Source organism: Dendropsophus ebraccatus, chromosome 9, assembly GCF_027789765.1.
Source record: "Dendropsophus ebraccatus isolate aDenEbr1 chromosome 9, aDenEbr1.pat, whole genome shotgun sequence".
NCBI classification, from domain to species: Eukaryota; Metazoa; Chordata; class Amphibia; order Anura; family Hylidae; genus Dendropsophus; species Dendropsophus ebraccatus.
This window is the reverse complement of record NC_091462.1, coordinates 60,149,894-60,169,095: the sequence shown is the minus strand read 5'-3', so window position 1 is coordinate 60,169,095 and position 19,202 is coordinate 60,149,894. Positions and strand designations below refer to the sequence as shown.

The 19,202-nt window shown below is 47.0% G+C and overlaps 2 protein-coding genes across 4 annotated transcripts in view; one reads left to right on the top strand and one right to left on the bottom strand.

Moving 5' to 3' along the window:
• The window catches only part of LOC138801056 (ferroportin-like), a 56,218-nt gene extending 44,969 nt beyond the window's left edge, over positions 1-11,249 (bottom strand). For both annotated transcript variants that reach the window (XM_069983482.1, XM_069983483.1), the window contains exons 1-2: positions 11,072-11,249; positions 8,424-8,491 (exon numbers count right to left, since the gene is read on the bottom strand). In XM_069983482.1, coding sequence (XP_069839583.1) covers positions 8,424-8,491; positions 11,072-11,111 — 108 coding nt within the window. In that variant the 5' untranslated portion in view covers positions 11,112-11,249. The remainder of the gene's footprint in view (positions 1-8,423; positions 8,492-11,071) is intronic.
• C9H2orf80 (chromosome 9 C2orf80 homolog) overlaps positions 1-19,202 on the top strand; it is a 114,154-nt gene that overhangs the window by 38,959 nt on the left and 55,993 nt on the right. The gene's annotated exons all lie outside the window — the stretch shown is intronic.

The window sequence follows — 19,202 nt, the reverse complement described above, 5'->3', positions numbered from 1 at the left end:
GCCAATCACTGGCCGCAGCAGTCCTAGCCTGTGATTGGCCAAGCAGCCTGTCTGCTGTGACAGGCCGATGTGAAGTCGGAGCGAGCAGGACCCGGTGAGAAGAAGAGGAGCCCTTCAATCTGGATAGGTATGTATTCCTATTTGCATATCAACAGCGTCAGCACCGGTATTACACGTAGCGATGCGCGGTAGGCGCCCGGCGATTATAGGTCAGAACCTATATCAATGATCAGCCGATGACAACGATCATCGGCTGATCTTTGTCTTTATTACACGGAACGATAATCGGCCAAATAGGGCCAATTTGGCTGATTATCGTTCCGTGTAATAGTACCCTAAATCTTTGTGAATGATGTGGGGCAAAATATCCACAGCTTGGAGTATAATTTAAGGTCTGCATTTAGCAGTGAAATTGGCCTAAAGTTTGCTGGGAGATCAGGGAACTTCCCCGGTTTGGGGAAAATTATTATTAGGGCCTGAAGCATCTCCTTGGGAATTGTACCAGTTTGCATAAATTTATTGTACATTCTGGCTAGATAAGGAGCCAATGAAGAGCTGTGTGCTCTATAGAGTTCATTAGATAGGCCATCAGGGCCTTATTGGACTTAAAGGGGTTATCCAGCGCTACAAAAACATGGCCACTTTTCCCCCTACTGTTGTCTCCAGTTCAGGTGTGGTTTGCAGTTAAGCTCCATTTACTTCAATAAAAATGAGTTTTAAAACCCCACCCAAACTGCAGCTAACAGTAGGGGGAAAGTGGCCATGTTTTTGTAGTGCTGGATAGCTCCTTTAAGGGTTTTTATGGCGACTAAGACTTCTTTTTCGGTTATTGGTGCAGATAACTCCTCTAATTGTTCCGGAGAGATCCTAGGTAGGTTACATCTGTTTAGAAAGTGTTGTGTACACAACTCGGATGGTTGCAGTGTGTTACCGTCAGAATGAAGATTATATAAGGATTAGTAATAAGCTGCTAGTACATCTTCTATGCCTTCTGGATCTGATACTCTGACACCCTCTGAGTTAAATATGAACGGGATCCTACTCCTTGCGCTACGTTGTTTTAATATTTTAGCCAATACTGTGCCTGCCTTGTTGTTTTGGGAGTAGTACGACATCTTTAATCTCCGGAGTGTCAGCTCATACTTGTATAAATTTAGTTGGCCTGTAAGTGCAGAGATTTTAGCAGCTATCTCTGAGGAGTATTTTTCTTTATCTTGTCTATGGAGATCTGCTGGGAAGAACATTAGGTGTGTGACAGTTTGGGTTCTAGTCTTTTTCTCATGGGAGTAATCTATCCTAGTGTATATTTTATGGGGGTGGGAGAAATATGTATAGTCCTTTTTTCTTGTGTGCTGAATTTGCCAAATATCATACAGTGAATGTTTATGCAAAGTGGTTGCCAGTGGGGATGACTGAGTTGGTGGGTTGAGGGCAGAGGAGTCCATATTGGGCCAAATTACCTTGTTGAAGTCACCAACAACAATTAGCGATCCCGCTCGTAGAGGGTTTACTATCCTAATTATGTGTTGGAGAAATTCATGTTGTTTAATATAGGGCTGTAGATGGATACCAAAGTGTACTGCGAATTATTTATGGTGCAAACAAGCACTATATAACGGCCATTGTCATCAATTATTTCTTTTCGTACTGTGAATGCAATTGTATCTTTAATTAATATGGACCCTCCACCTTTCTTCCTAATGGCCGGGGAGGAATAGATAAAGGGGAACCTTTTATGTTTTAGCATCGCCACATCTTCTGCGTTCAGATGCGTTTCCTGTATGCAAAAAACATCTGAATGGGAAGCTGCAACCTCTTTCCAAAGCTAGAATCTCTTATAAGGGGAGTTCAAACGCTTAACATTCATAGATGTAATATTAATCACCATTTCTAGTTCGAGTGATAAATGCTGTAATACTGTAGTTATCAACAAATGTTGCGTTACCCCCACAGATGTACAGATAGGAATATAGGGACCAACAAATCATGAGAAAAAAACATGAACATTACAGTGCTGAGACATAGATAACAAACAGACCGGTAAAACCGGTAAAAAAACATTATCAAAAAGAGGAACATGTGACATGCAAGGTTCATCCTTGCTATAGGAGGGGATCGGGTAACAATACCAGAAAACGAGTGCCAGCGTCGGCAAATATAAACCTGAGTGTTCCCATCAGGGAGTAGAAAGGCAAAGAGCCTCGTCGATATACCTGGAGATCAGCGTCTCAATAACTAAATGTGGCAGGACCCCTTCAATAATCCTGTGATTCAGGGTCTCTTCTTTTGCCGGGACACCACCGCCCATTCTTGTTGCATAGTGGTAAGGGCTTACATCAAGGGACAGGACTGTGGAGGTAATGTCTTTATACCTCTAACCCCGCTCTCCCCAGACAGAGAGCGCTGCTATATTGTTCCCACATCTGCCCTGCTAATTCTTTCATACTCCCTGAAGTCTCTGTAAATCCTTGTGTTTCCTATTTTCTCCTTTCTTGCAATAATGTGCCTCCACTCACACTCGGCTATACACACTGCTGTATAGAAAAGTTTCTGTCACTGCGCTCCTTCACAGCTCTGTGATTCTTACTTCCTGATTGGTCCATGCTGTCATGTGACCACACAGACCTCTGACAGCAGCCCTGTCTTTCTATTCTACCCTGTTGTACTACGCTACTGCATTATAGGGATCTGCAGTTCCATCCTGTATCTACAAACTGCTGCTCTCTTCTCCCACTGCTTTACAGGAGAGGAGAGAGAGAGCGGGGAGACGCCGCATCAGAGGAAGATATGCACCTCCTCTCTGTGCGGATCGGGGGGCACCAGGGGGAAGGGGATGTGCTGGGGTAAGCTATGGGGTTCTTAGGGGACGGAGCGTTGGTCTTGGGTCTGCTGTTTGGCACAGGGGGACGGCGGGAGCAGTGGCACTACAAGTGCCAGCAGCCCAGTCCTATGCGCCATGGACGGGGCTGCTAGCACTTCTGATGGGGGTAGTTTGGGGGTCTTTAGGGGGTGGGGGTGTTCACTGGGGGGCTGCTGGCACGGGGCCAGCTGCACCACAAGTGGCAGCAGCCCCGTCCTATGTGCCGTGGATGGGGTTGCTGGCACTTGTGAAATAGTTATTCTTACTATGTCCTTTCTCCATACACTGCGCCCCCTGCTGGACGCTTCATATGAATTACACCCAGCCCTGCTCTGATTCGTGACGTCACGGTTTTGTAGGAAAATTTAAGCCTGTCTGATCTACTAAATTGAGGTAAATAGCACTTTATGTGCATTTCCCATAATTAGTGTATATTAGGAATTTGTCCAACTTGTCCATCTAGGGATGTAATGACATTAAAGAGACTCTGTCAGTAGGTTTATGCTGCCCTAGCTCCATTATGTGCATGAGCCCAGTAGTCCTGGATATTCATGAACTGCAGAAATCTCTGCTTACCAGCTGCTGATTGGCCAGTATCTATCCATGCTGTGTATAGGCAGTCATCTCTTAATCGGCAACTGGTGAGCGGGGGTAGGGGTGTGGCAAGAATCCTTCTCTCCTGCATATTAGGAGTACAGGTGAACAGAATGAAAAAAGTAATAAACTGATCTGTTTAGCATTTCTGTTACTAGTTTATGCTGCCTTTATTAACCTAGTGACAGATTCCCTTTAAGGTTTTAAACAGATATTTTTTTCTAATATTAGGTACATTTTACTCATGTATATGTTCCCTTAATAGCACAGATTGCTAGAAAACAGAGGCTTGAAAAAAGCTCCTAAATCTGTGGAATGTTTGCTTACATGGATAATGACAAGTGGATTTATTTGATTTGCTCCAGTTTTGTTGCATTAAAAAGTCACAAATTATGGGTCACACTACACTATAATTTGCAACTTTTCACTCCTTTAACAGTTTAAAGGGAAAGGAGAGTGTGCAATTATTTTTATAATTAAAATTGTCTTTATTGCCAAAAGCAATCAGACAGAGCTTAAAAGAGCTTTAGGCTATGTTCACACTTTGTATGAGACCGGCCGTTCTGTGACCCGGCCGGGTCACGGAACAGCCGGTCTCAGAAAAGATCATCCCGGATCATCTTTAGCGCACTGAATTTGGATGGCGCATCCATGCTCACATACTAACAATGCTCACAATGGAGCGTACGATCGAAGCCGCATGCTCTATTGTGTGAACAGACAGGGTTTTCGGCGCCCGCTATTCACTGAATAGCGGCTGCAGAAAACTGACATGCCAGTCTCTTGCGGCCCCGCTAGGGATCCCGGCCGAAGTATATACTATGAGGGGCAATTATTAAGTCCGGCGTTTACTTAAAAATGTCCAGGCAGCTCCGACACTACAGAGATTTAAGAAGAGGAAACCTATGCCAGCTTAGACCTGAGCAGAGTTGACTAAATAAAAAAAAAATTATGAATTGAGCGGACTCTCAGTCCACGCCCCCTGTTCCGTCCCCTCCCCGCCCCCTTGGCCTACCGGACAGACAATGGCCAGATGCGAATATTTATTCGCAAATCGGCCTTTTGCAAATAAATTTATTCGCATCTAGCCATTTTCCGACAAAAAATACGCATTTTTCAAATGATAAATGTCCCCCTATGTGTATACACTCCGGCCGAGATTCCATCAGCCTTCAGCACAACGTAAGTTGCGTACTAATCACGGCCGTTGCAACAACTGCCATGATTACTGCGGAACTTATGTTGTGTGAACATGGCCTTAAAGGGAATGTGTCATCAGAAAATGACTTATTGTTTACATATTTTTTAAGAATTTTTTTGTGCAATTTTTTTAATTTTCTAATAATTCTAAAATCTTGCATTTTCATTTGCTTTCATTTGTTTTCATTCGCACCACTTGGGCTAAAACTATGCAGAGTCTTCTTGTGTCTCTGGTGATAAGAGGAAGCTTCTGTAAAGTGATCTATACAGCATAACAGCGACATGTGACACCAGTAGATAGAGGAGACAATTGCAGCTCCCCGTGGTATGATAAGGGTCACAGAGTATGCTCAGTAATGTTTCAGGTTCATCTCCGGGGACACACTCTATTGACGTCTATGTCCATCAGTCTTGCTGTTAAAATGTCATTAAATGGTGGTAAAAAAACACTCAGGCAAGATGGCAGCCCTCAAAAAATTACAATAAAAAATTTAAAGAATTAAAAGAATAAAAAGAAAGAATTAAAGAACTAGTTTTTAGTATCTGATTCTAATCAGTACAATAAAATGTAGGCGATACATGCCCTTTAGTTTCTAATATTCCTCTGGTAAAATTAAAACGAATAAGCAATTGCTGTATATTTGTTGCAGACATGTCTATAATTTGAGACATACCAGTGGTGCCTTGGATTACGAGCATAATTTGTTCTGGGACCGTGCTTGTAATCCAAATCCACTCTTCCCATAGTTTCCCATAAGAAATCACTGATATACAGACAATTGGTTCCACACCCCAAAAATTATGATTTTTGTATTCTGAAAAACATGTAGAACAGATAAAACAAACAATGAGAAACAGCTGAATATGTGATATTATCAGTTACTGTACAGTATAGCAATCAGCATCTGGTGTATAATGTATAGTAAGTGCATAAACCTGAAAAAACAGCAGCAGTTTGTATACAGAATGGAGATGCAGATTCCCATAATGCAGTAGTGTAGTACAACAGGCTAGAATTGAGAAGCAGGGCTGCTGTAAGAGGTCTGTGTGGTCACATGACAGCAATAGGGAAGAGGTGTGTGTTCAGCATGGACCAATCAGGAAGTGAGAATAACAGAGCTGTGCAGGAGGACAGAGACAGAAACTTTATATACAGCAGTTTGAATGGCTAAGTGTAAGTTCAGGCACATTATAGCAGCAGTGTATATAGTTGAGTGTGAGTGCAGGCACATTATAGCAGGAATGGAGAGGGTGGGGAACACAAGGGTTGACAGAGACTGCAGAGCGCATGGAGCAATGAGCAGGACAGATGTGGGCACATAAATGCAGCGCTCTCTATCTGGGGAGAGATGGGTTACAGTTAGGGTGCCTTCACACCTACCGGATCCGCAGCGGATTTTCATGCTGCAAGTTTGCAGCGAAATCAGCTGCGGATCCTGTACTGTGAAGCTCAATGGGTCCCATACACGCTGCCTGCATGGGACCCGCCCCTTTAACCCCTGTGCCACCGCCGGCCACCTGCAGCTTACAGCCCCGGCTCCCTTAAACCACCACACCACCCGCATGCCCCATCGCCGGCCTGGCCCCCCGTACGCACCATCGCTGCCCCGGGCCCCCCCGCACGCCCCATCGCAGTCCTGCACCCCCGGCCCTGAGCATACATCACCTGCTCAGGCCGTGGCTGTGTGATGCCCCCTCGCTGCCCATCAGCATCAGTGCTGCCGTGCAGGGGAGCCGGGAGCATCACACAGCCACGGCCCGAGCAGGTGATGTATGCTCGGAGCTGGGGCTGTGGGGCTGCGATCGGGTGTGCGGGGGGGGGATGATGATCGGGCGTGCGGGGGGCGGGGGCGGCGATCGGGTGTGCGGGGGTTTAAGGGGGCTGGGGCTGTAAGTCGCGGGCGGCCGGCGGCGGCGGCGCAGGGGTTAAAGGGGCCGGGTCCCATGCAGGCAGCGGATCCACTCCGTGTATGGGACATATTGAGCTTCACAGTACAGGATCCACAGCTGATTTCGCTGCAAACTCGCAGCATGAAAATCCGCTGCGGATCCGGTAGGTGTGAAGGCACCCTTATAAAGAGATTACCTCCACAGTCCTGTCCCCTGATGTAGCCCCAGCCTTAAGCTGATCGACTATGATTTGGAAGGTAAGGGAGACTTTCTGAGTCAGAGTACAGTGCTGTAGGCCCCGCTATGCAGACCATGCCCCTCCCCCACTCCGCCTTCTACCCAGTACAGGAAACTCTTAAACCAAAGCAATGCTCTTAAACCAAGTTACAATTCTGAAAAACTGTGAGCTCTATAAAAATGCTCTTAATCCAAGTTACTCTTAAGCAAAGGTACCACAGTATTTACAGCAATTACTTATTCTAGAATCTAACATTCCATGCCAGGTTTTCCAGGAAATTCAGGAATCATTACTTACTTTTTAGATGTAGACTGGCCCTTTGGATTGTGAACTACATTTGCCAATGAGGGAGAGGCAAGAGAGAAGTCCTGAAATGCATTTGGCTACAAATAGAAAGTTTTGACACCTTTGCTACACTACATGTACTTATGACAACACCATCTGATGTGTGTTCTTTCCCTGGCATAAACATAGAGCATCTGACACCAACTGTTATAACTATCAGCTTCCCCTAGAGGCAATGGTAGTGATAAGCAAATTTAACAGACTAGCAAAGCAAAGCAATTCGCCAGGCTGCCTTTGAATTCCGCTCCGCTCTGATTGCCTGAAAAGCTGGATACAGTCCTGGGAAAGTTTACCAGGACTGTATTTTGCTTTTCCAGGCACCTGGAGCAGAGTGGCATGGAGCTCAGAGGCAGCCTAGTGAAGCCTTTGACACCTCTGCTACACTCCATGTACTTGTGCCACCACCATCTGATGTGTGTTCTTCCCCTGGCATAAACATAGAGCATCTGTGACATTTACCATCAGAAACTATCAGCCTCACCCAGAGCCAATAGTAGGGATGAGCGAATTTACAGTACTGGCAAAGCAAAGGGCTTCGATAGGTTTGTCAGCCTGCTGTCTTTGAACTCTAGGCCTCTCTGGGTCCTGGGAAAAGCTGCATACAATCCTGGGAAAAGTTTCCACAGCTTTTCCAGGCCTCCAAATCAGAGCGGCACAGAGCAGAGTTCAAAGGCAGCAGGCTGACAAGCCTAGCGAAGAGCTTCACTAGTACTGAAAATTCCCTCATTCGTAGACCAACGAGCATTGCATGGATCTATGCTGCCCACCTGTGTGCACCCATTTATTTATTTCATTACACCACATATCACCACATATCACATATTCAAGAGTCCACATATCACACTATTTTGTATATAACTGCAGCGCATATATACATCTGATTTTTAACCCGGAATTGTTTTTTATTAGCAAGATGGTTCTTTGTTGATATCAACCTATAATTTTATGTATCAGGATTTGTTTCACCGCAGATATTTCATTATATTTGTGACATGGTTTGATGTATTTTATATACTTACCAGTACTTTGGTACATTAATTAACAGTTGCATTGGATACGGTATTGCAAGACAGGTTACTTAAATCCATAAATATCACTATTCCTAATACATGTGTCATTAGTTTATCTACTTGTATTGCTTACTAACTCTAGTTTCCCCTCAGCTCTAAGCTAAGCTATCCTCTGATATTTTTGTGGATATTCAGTAGATGTCTGTCCAGAGAGGCATGAAGGTAATGTATCTAAAGTATCATTCACTGACACTTTCCACATAAATAAACTGGGATTTCTACTCACCCAAGTGGACAAAGAGTGACCAAGGTACATGAGAAATTGTGCAGAGGTAAAATAGCTGACACATGGACCTGCAAGAGAACAAGCTGCAATGAGAGATCAGCAGGTCACAACCAGCACTTCTACACAGACCCCAGACTGACAGAGAGGACCCAAGGCTGACGACAAAGAGGACCCCAATGACAGAAAAGACCCCAGGCTGACATAGAGGACCCCAGGCTGACGACAGAGAGGACCCCAGAGACAGAGAAGACCCCCAGGCTGACAAAGAGGACCCCAGGCTGACAGAGCATACCCAAGGCTGAAAGAGCGGACCCCAGGCTGACGACAGAGAGGGCCCCAGTGACAGAGAAGACCCCAGGCTGACATAGAGGACCCCAGGCTGAGAGAGCGGACCCCAGGCTGACAGAGCATACCCAAGGCTGAAAGAGCGGACCCCAGGCTGTCAGAGAGGACCCCAGGCTGACAGAGCGGACCCCTGGCTGACAGAGCGGACCCTAGGCTGAAAGAGAGGACCCCAGTGACAGAGAAGACCCCCAGGCTGACATAGAGGACCCCAGGCTGAGAGAGCATACCCAAGGCTGAAAGAGCGGACCCCAGGCTGTCAGAGAGGACCCCAGGCTGACAGAGCGGACCCCTGGCTGACAGAGCGGACCCTAGGCTGAAAGAGAGGACCCCAGTGACAGAGGAGACCCCAGGCTGACATAGAGGACCCCAGGCTGACAGAGCATACCCCAGGCTGACAGAGCACACCCCAGGCTGAAAGAGCGGTCCCCAGGCTGTCAGAGAGGACCCCAGGCTGACAGAGCGGATCCCTGGCTGACAGAGCGGACCCTAGGCTGTCAGAGAGGACCCCAGGCTGACAGAGCGGACCCCTGGCTGACAGAGCGGCCCCTAGGCTGACAGAGAGGACCCTAGGCTGACAGAGAGGACCCCAGTAACAGAGAAGACCCCAGGCTGACAGAGAGGACCCCAGGCTGACAGAGCATACCTCAGACTGACAGAGAGGACCCCAATGACAGAAAATGACAGAGCATACCCCAGGCTGACAGTGCAGACCCCAGGCTCACAGAGCAGACTCCAATGACAGAAAATGACAGAACGGACCCCAGGCTGACAGAGCGGACCCCAGGCTGACAGAGCGGACCCCAGGCTGACAGTGCAGACCCCAGGCTGACAGAGCAGACTCCAATGACAGAGCGGACCCCAGGCTGACAGAGCGGACCCCAGGCTGACAGAGCAAACCCAAGGCTGAAAGAGCGGACCCCAGGCTGTCAGAGAGGACCCCAGGCTGACAGAGCGGACCCCTGGCTGACAGAGCGGACCCTAGGCTGAAAGAGAGGACCCCAGTGACAGAGAAGACCCCCAGGCTGACATAGAGGACCCCAGGCTGAGAGAGCATACCCAAGGCTGAAAGAGCGGACCCCAGGCTGTCAGAGAGGACCCCAGGCTGACAGAGCGGACCCCTGGCTGACAGAGCGGACCCTAGGCTGAAAGAGAGGACCCCAGTGACAGAGGAGACCCCAGGCTGACATAGAGGACCCCAGGCTGACAGAGCATACCCCAGGCTGACAGAGCACACCCCAGGCTGAAAGAGCGGTCCCCAGGCTGTCAGAGAGGACCCCAGGCTGACAGAGCGGATCCCTGGCTGACAGAGCGGACCCTAGGCTGTCAGAGAGGACCCCAGGCTGACAGAGCGGACCCCTGGCTGACAGAGCGGCCCCTAGGCTGACAGAGAGGACCCTAGGCTGACAGAGAGGACCCCAGTAACAGAGAAGACCCCAGGCTGACAGAGAGGACCCCAGGCTGACAGAGCATACCTCAGACTGACAGAGAGGACCCCAATGACAGAAAATGACAGAGCATACCCCAGGCTGACAGTGCAGACCCCAGGCTCACAGAGCAGACTCCAATGACAGAAAATGACAGAACGGACCCCAGGCTGACAGAGCGGACCCCAGGCTGACAGAGCGGACCCCAGGCTGACAGTGCAGACCCCAGGCTGACAGAGCAGACTCCAATGACAGAGCGGACCCCAGGCTGACAGAGCGGACCCCAGGCTGACAGAGAAGACCTTAGGCTGACAGAGCGGACCCCTGGCTGACAGAGAGGACCCCAGGCTGACAGAGCGGACCCCAGGCTGACAGAGCGGACCCCAGGCTGACAGAGAGGACCCCAGGCTGACAGAGAGGACCACAGTGACAGAGAGGACCCCAGGCTGACAGAGAGGACCCCAGGCTGACAGAGAGGACCACAGTGACAGAGAGGACCGCAGTGACAGAGAGGACCCCAGGCTGACAGAGCAGACCCCAATGACAGAAAATGACAGAGCGGACCGCAGGCTGACAGAGCGGACCCCAGGCTGACAGAGCAGACCCCAGTGACAGAGCCGACCCCAGACTGACAGAGCGGACCCCAATGACAGAAAATGACAGAGCGGACCCCAGTGACAGAGCAGACCCCAGACTGACAGAGCAGACCCCAGTGACAGAGCAGACCCCAGACTGACAGAGCAGACCCCAGTGACAGAGCAGACCCCAGACTGACAGAGCAGACCCCAGTGACAGAGCAGACCCCAGACTGACAGAGAGGACCCCAGTGACAGAGCAGACCCCAGACTGACAGAGAGGACCCCAGTGACATGCACTCACCACAACATCCTGCAGACTTTGTAGCCCTTGATTCTGTCATGATGATTCCTGTAGCTGAAGTTAGAAAGCAATGGTCTTATTGAGGGTCTGAGAGGCAGGGGACTGTAACATCCTATCCCCTTACAGACCCTGCATGGATGTCCATTCTCCACTGTTATGTTTACAGCTTTCTTTGTCCTGTCTTTTATAGGATCTGTTAACCTTACACAGTCACCTGCATAGCTCCGCCCACTTCACACCACCCTTCACACTGAGAACTGTGTAGTGTGCAGAGCTTGTAACTGGTCATGTGACTACATGAGAGCTAGTGTCCCTATCTGCTGGCAGTCACTGGCCCACCTGCCTAGCCCCGCCCATTTGACAGTACTCTGCACACTGCAAACTATGTGGTGTGCAAAATGTGTACCTGGTTATGGGACTACAGGACAAGTAGGCTGTAGTTAGGTTATGTTCTGGCGACAGGTTACACCACTTCTGTCTTTCCGGTGACAGCTGATTTATTGAGGATGACTGAGCTGCAGGCATGGAGAGTCTGTATGCAGTCTGTGCCTCATGTTCCTCACCACCATGTAAGCTGCAGGTAGTAGGTGGTCATTCATCACTGAACATCACACAGTGCCTATACTCAGCACTCATGTAGTGCTCAGACTATGAGACATAGCAAAGTGCTTATAGGGCTACAATCAGACACATTGGTTTTGAGGAGAAAAGCACTAAAAAGTCATATTTGTTGCATTTGATATCTATCTATCTATTCAAAAAATTCCAACAGCACTTCCCAATATTTTCAAAAACGTGAAATATTTATTCAATCACATCAGCTTGAAGCTTGAAAATGCCCGTGTGAGACGGGAGAAACGTCGCTTGATTTTTTGCTATGCCACACTGTTTTTTTGATGTGATTGAATAAATATTTCACATTTTTGAAAATATCGGGAAGTGCTGTTGGAATTTTTTGAATATATCCTCCAGGATCCAAGGTCAGACGTTTGAGCTCCAAGCTGCGCTGCTTGCAATACTTATTGCATATCTTTTTATCTATCTATCTATCTATCTATCTATCTATCTATCTCTCTATCTATATATTATCTATCTATCTATCTATCTATCTATCTATCTATCTATCTATCTATATATTACCATACCTATGAGGGGATTTTGTTTGTGGCATTTTTAAAGATCGCAGCATGCTCTGGCTATGATGTTTTTTAAGGCTATTTTCTAGTGCAAAATACCTTTTTCTAATGTTTTCCCCCTCAGTTATCCAGTAGAAATCCTAGAATTACATGAGATGAGAATAAAATGCCACATAAGGAAAAAAAAAGAAAAACGTACACGGACGTGGAATACTGCTTCATTACAGAGGGACACATTGATACATATTCATTAAATTCTCCTGCTTTTAGCATCGCATCAGAGCCCATGCCAGGATGAGGGGGGGGGGGAGGGTGCCTCCTGTTACAAGCATTCCACATTTGTGTTCCATTTGGAATGCGGAACATGTGAATGCTGCCTTAGAAAACCCCCAAAATCACCACGCAGAACAAAACAACGGAACAAAATTCTGAGCAAAATTTGTCAGGTGTAGTACAGGAGCTTGGCTATAATGTAGCTTCAGTATTGTGGTATACACATAGGGGGAAATTTATTAAGTCCAGCGTTTTCTGGGCCGGACTTAAAAATGTCCCTGCAGCGCCGCCAAACTGGTGTAAAGTAGAATTGGTTGGCTCAGTTGCCCCTAGCAACCAATCAGATCCCACCTTATCAGAACCTAAGTAATGAAAGGTGAAATATGATTTTCACTTTACACCATGTTTGATAAACCTCCCCCTATGTGTATATATACAGTATATCATTAGTGATGCCTGTGCAATCCTTGCTGTATATAGTAAACAATAAAGGTATATACTACCTGATCACGTTCCCTGGTGTCCTCAGGCCTTGTCTGTAATATACACTACCTGATCAGCTTCCCCAGTGTCCTCACAGAGCGATATCGTCCTGATTCGGACAATTTTTGCTACATGTATTAGCAGGGGAGGTCTTGGCATTTCTGGGGCCCCAAGCGAAGTCATATCCGCCCCCCCCCCCCCTCGACATGCGCTCCCCTCCCTCCAGTAGTCCTCTTATAACCCTCCTACCACCATACAGAGATTACATATTGCCTCAAAACTGCTCTGAACAAAACAGGAAGATATTGCCAATGATACCATTACATAATACTGCCACACCATGACCCCTATCACTACAGACCTTATAACAGAGTGCAGTTACATCCAGTGACTTACAGGAGGCGTCTTCTCTGATCAGCGTCTTTTACTTCTTTTTCTTTCTCTCTCCATCCAGCGTGGGCCACCTTGAAGTCTTTTGCCAGCTGTAAATCTTCTCTCCAGAATCTGTCAGAGAAACATTTTAGGCTCCAACACATTCAGTAGTTAGGTCCCCTGTACCCATATATAGTAGTTACACCCCTTTGTGCCCCTATATAGTAGTTACACCCCTCTGTGCCCCTATATAGTAGTTACACCCCTCTGTGCCCCTATATAGTAGTTACACCGCTCAGTGCCCCCACAGATTTAAGGTGTCCCTGTGCCCCCACTTAATAATTAGGCATCTTCTGTGCCCTAGTATAGTATTAAGGTTTATAGGCACCTCTGTGCAGTCCCAATGTAATATAGACTGCTGTGTGCTGCCCTCAGTAGTATATACTCCTTGTGCGCTGCCGCCAGTAGTATATACCGCTTGTGTGCTGCTCCAAGTATTATATACTCCTTGTGTGCTGCCCCCAGTAGTATATAGACTCCTGTGTGCTCCCCCAGTTATATATAGACCCCTGTGTGCTGCCCCCAGTAGTATATACCCCTTGTGTGCTTCCCCCAGTAGTATATAGACCCCCTGTGTGCTCCCCCAGTTATATATAGACCCCTGTGTGCTCCCCCAGTTATATATAGACCCCTGTGTGCTCCCCCAGTTATATATAGACCCCCTGTGTGCTGCCCCCAGTTATATATAGACCCCCTGTGTTCTCCCCAGTATACTATATAGACCCCCTGTGTGCTGTCCGTCTTATATACCCCCTGTGCACTGCCCCCAATTGTATATACCCCCTGTGTGCTCCCCCCAGTTGTATATACCCCCTGTGTTCTCCCCCACTAGTATATAGCCCCCCTGTGTATTCCCCCACTTGTATATAGCCCCCCTGTGTGCTCCCCCCATTTATATAGCCTCCCGTGTGCTCCCCCCATTTATACAGACCCTGTGTGCTTCCCCCCATTTATATAGACCCCCTGTGCTGTCCCATAAGTATATAGACCCCCTGTGCACTTTCCCCCACCCCGTTTATATAGACACCCTGTGTGCTCCCCCAGTTATATATAGACCCCTGTGTGCTGCCTGAGTTATATATAGCCCCCCGTGTGCTCCCCCCATTTATACAGACCCCCCGTGTGCTTCCCCCCATTTATATAGACCCCTTGTGCTGTCCCATAAGTATACAGACCCCCTGTGCGCTTCCCCCCTTTTATATAGACCCCCTTTGCTTTCCCATAAGTTTATATAGACCCCTGCTGTGTGCACCCCCTCCCATATAGTGTATAACACAAAAAAAAAACAAAAAACACATACTCACCTAAGTCCGGGCGTCTCCTCTTCTCTTCACTCTTGTGGCCGCAGGAAGTGTTTTTTCTGCGGTCACAAGAGGCCGCTCTCCCGTTGAAATTGCACCGGCCTCGAGCGCCGTCACCAGGGACACAGAGCGGCCGCTTGTGACGGCAGGGAAAACACTTCCTGCGGCCACAAGAGTGACAGACAGGGAGGGAGCCAATGGCTCTCACCCTGTCAGTGCCGCTGCTGCCTGTAACTATGTGCGCTCTTTATGAGCGCACATAGTTACAGTTAAGATCGCAGCAGCGGGACAGCTGTCTTGGGCACCAGAGCACCTGGATGTCAGGGGCCCCACGCAACGCTACTGTGTATTAGGGCCCTTACTCAGTTCAGAAGGTTACATGCCGGGACTGCCACTACATGCCAGGACTGCCGCCACATGCCAGGACTGCCGCCAGTGGTGTAAAAACAAGAACTATTTATATGAATTGTTTTAAAAAAATAAAATAAAAAAATCACTATATCAGGACCAAATATTACCTCCATACCCCTATTGAAGAAAACACACTTTATATAGGCTAATATTACCACCATAAAGTGAACGCCACATAATGACTCTATATACACTATATACTGACCAATATTACCGCCATAGAGTGACCACCACATAATAACTCTATATACACTATATACAGACCAATATTACTGCCATAGCATGACCACCACATAATGACTCTATATACACTATATACAGGGCAATATCACTGCCATAGAGTGACCACAACATAATGACTCTATATATACTATATACAGACCAATATTACCGCCAAAGAGTGACCACCACATAATGACTCGATATGCACACTATATACAGACCAATATTACCGCCATACAGTGACCACCACTTTGTTTTATCTGATGAAGAGGACGTATGTCTTCGAAAAGCGTCATGTTTGTGCTATACTGAGTATTTTTTTTACTATATTAAATTCATTTATTTAAGCTTTCGGCCACTTCTCTGTGTGGACAGCGCTGACCTAGAGTACCTTAATTTCTTTTTATTTTATTCACTTATCATTTCCCTAGGGATTTGTTCAAATCCCTTTCAGGTAAATGATGGAATGAACCAGTCAGGAGTCGCCCCGGCTCTATATATTTATTAAGTAACACGACAATAGTCATTTGAAACTAAAAATTTATTTATTCAAAACAAATTAACAAAGGAAACAGAAAGCTGACACAGGTAGCTAAGCTGATAATTTTTAACAAATCGGAAGGGGAAGCAGTAAAGCATGTTGCGTTGTTTGTGGAATGGAATCTACCGGAGCCCATTCATGTCACATTTGTAAAAAATCCGACCAACCTAAGTCTGCCTGACCGAAACAGCTCCCCAGACCGACCTACTGTAAGTCTGCCTGACTGAAACGGCTCCCCAGACCGACCTAAGTCTGCCTGACCGAAACGGCTCCCCAGACCGACCTAAGTCTGCCTGACCGAAACAGCTCCCCAGACCGACCTAAGTCTGCCTGACCGAAACAGCTCCCCAGACCGACCTAAGTCTGCCTGACCGAAACAGCTCCCCAGACCGACCTAAGTCTGCCTGACCGAAACAGCTCCCCATACAGGCCTAAGTCTGCCTGACCGAAACAGATCCCCAGACGGACCTAAGTCTGCCTGACCGAAACAGCTCCCCAGACGGACCTAAGTCTGCCTGACCGAAACAGCTCCCCAGACCGACCTAAGTCTGCCTGACCGAAACAGCTCCCCAGACCGACCTAAGTCTGCCTGACCGAAACAGCTTCCCAGACCGACCTAAGTCTGCGTAAAATTGCTGAAGAATTCTCCTTATTTGGAGCGCAAGGATTTCAGAAGTGTTCCGGCCAACAGTCCAATGTGCAATGTAACACAAAAAAAATGTGCCTGTAAAAAAAAAGGGAACGTACTCTGCAACTCGAGATGCCACAAATCAACAATGTGTTTTAATAAAATGATTAAAATGAATAAAGAGATGAATGAACTAGATGATTTATTAATTGCATTTGTTATAAATTATCAGTTTAGCTACCTGTGTCAGCTACCGGTTTCCTTTGTTAATTAGTTTCAACTAAATAAATTTTAGTTTCAAATGACTATTGTCGTATTACTTAATAAATATATAGAGCCGGGGCGCCTCCTGACTGGTTCATTCCATCATTTTCCTGACAGGGGTCAGTGATTTGATCAAATCACTGACTTTCTTCAGGGAAATGATGGAAGGGCTTGGCCATTCCATCATTTCCCAGTATTTGATCAAATCTCTGGATTCTATCATTTCACTGCAACACATACACTATATACAGACCAATATTACTGCTATAGACTGGCCACTGTATAATGACTCTATATACACTGTATACAGACCAATATTATGTGGCAATCACTCTATGTACTATTGGTCTGTATATAGTGTGTATATAGAGTCATTATGTGGCGGTCTGTGTATGGCGGTAATATTGGTCTGTATATAGTGTATATATAGAGTCATTATGTGGCAGTCAATCTATGGCAGTAATTACTCTATATATATACGCTATATACAGAACAATATTAATGCCAAAGAGTGACCGCTGAATAATGACACTATATACAGACTAAAATTACCGTCATAGAGTGACCACCACCTAAGGACTGAATACCACCTTATTATTTTCTCAATAAAATACACCGTATTACCTTAGTGACGTCATCATACACTATACATAGGAGCTGCAGCCAATCACCAGTCTCAGTCACCTGCAGCAATTACATAGGACTGGTGAGGCCTGAGAATGGCTGCAGCTCCTATGTACAGTCTATTCACCTCTACACTTGGAGTCAGCAGTGCTTACACACACACACACACACACACACACACCTACACACCACATATATACACACACACACACACACACACCTACACACCACATATACACACACACCAGTCCATACACTACACACATGACATGTAACACACACTACATTCATGCATTATACACATACATACATACATACATACACACTACATATACTGTATACTTACTCCCTCTAGCATGCTGGGTGTAGTGGTGCATCCCCCTCATGTTCCTTGCAGCAGCAGCAGGCTGTCCTCAGCCTGTAGCCCTCTCCTTCATCGTCCCGACAGCAATACACCAGAGGAGGAAGTCACATGCAGTAAGAGGGGCTGGAGGGAGGGGGAGGGGGAGCTACACATGGAGCAGACACCGGAGTCAGCGTCCTGCAGCCTCTGTGTGACCCCTGATAGCAGCAGCCAGGGGTCATTCCCAGACGCTGCAGGACGCTGTCTGTGCAGTCCTGTCCTACGGTAACAGCGGTAGCGGGCCCCTGGGGGATGGAGGCCCTGGGCAATTACCTTGTTTGCCCCCCCCCCCCCCCCCAAAGCTGGCCCTGGTCATGGCAACCAAAGGCCTCTTAGAGAGGCCTCCGATGTCCTGGCTATGGAAGCCAATCAGGCTCTGCCCTGAGACAAATTCTGATCTGCTATGCCTATACGTAAAGATTTGTATAGTAGTGTATTATATGTTATATGATAAGTAGATGGCACAGCCAAGTCCCCTAGTAGGACAGTAATAATAAAAGTAAAAATAAAGAAAAAATTAATAAAATTTCTTAATAAAAATTAATTAACAATGTTATGGACAGCGAGTGTTGACCTGCTGTGCTACTCATCTGCTTAGGCTTTGAGCCACATCAGAGAACGGAAGTGCCCTCCAGGTCTTCACCCATTTATCCCGCTCTAGAAGCTGGACTTCTGTGTCTAGAGGACACCAGGTCACTCTACAAGGTCCTGGTGTAAGCATCAGCTGGCCCCCAAGGACCAGACAGTGTTGGTGCAAGACACAGGGGAATAGGCTGAGTATACGTGGTCAGCAGGCTGGGTCATCAACAAGAGAGTCAGCGTATTACCAGGGACGAGACAGGAATCGTGGTCAGACCAGATACAAGTAATAGCTGTTTATGTTCTGATTAGTTAAGCTAGAGGCTCCATCACCATAACAAAAATTAGGGGAGACAGGGGGCATCCCTGTCTCGTCCCATTCATAATTTGAAAGAGAGGTGACAGTCAACCTGATGTGTACACTGAGGCTGACGGTTTCATATACAATTTTATAAGGGCTTGTTGTGCTATACCCCTTATTCCAAACGTATTGAGAACTAAAATACATTTTTAGTACTTATTTCCTTAAAGGAGAAGTCCAGCAACATTTTTTATTAAAGTATTGTATTACCCCTTAAAAGTTATACAAATCACCAATATACACTTATTACAGGAAATGCTTATAAAGTGCCTTTTCCCCTGCACTTACTACTGCATCAAGGCTTCACTTCCTGGATAACACTGTGATGTCACGACCCGACTCCCAGAGCTGTGCGGGCTGTGGCTGCTAGAGAGGATGATGGCAGGGGGACACAGGGCACTGGAGGGACACTGAGCATCCCCCTGCCATCATCCTCTCCAGCAGCCACAGCCCGCACAGCTCTGGGAGTCGGG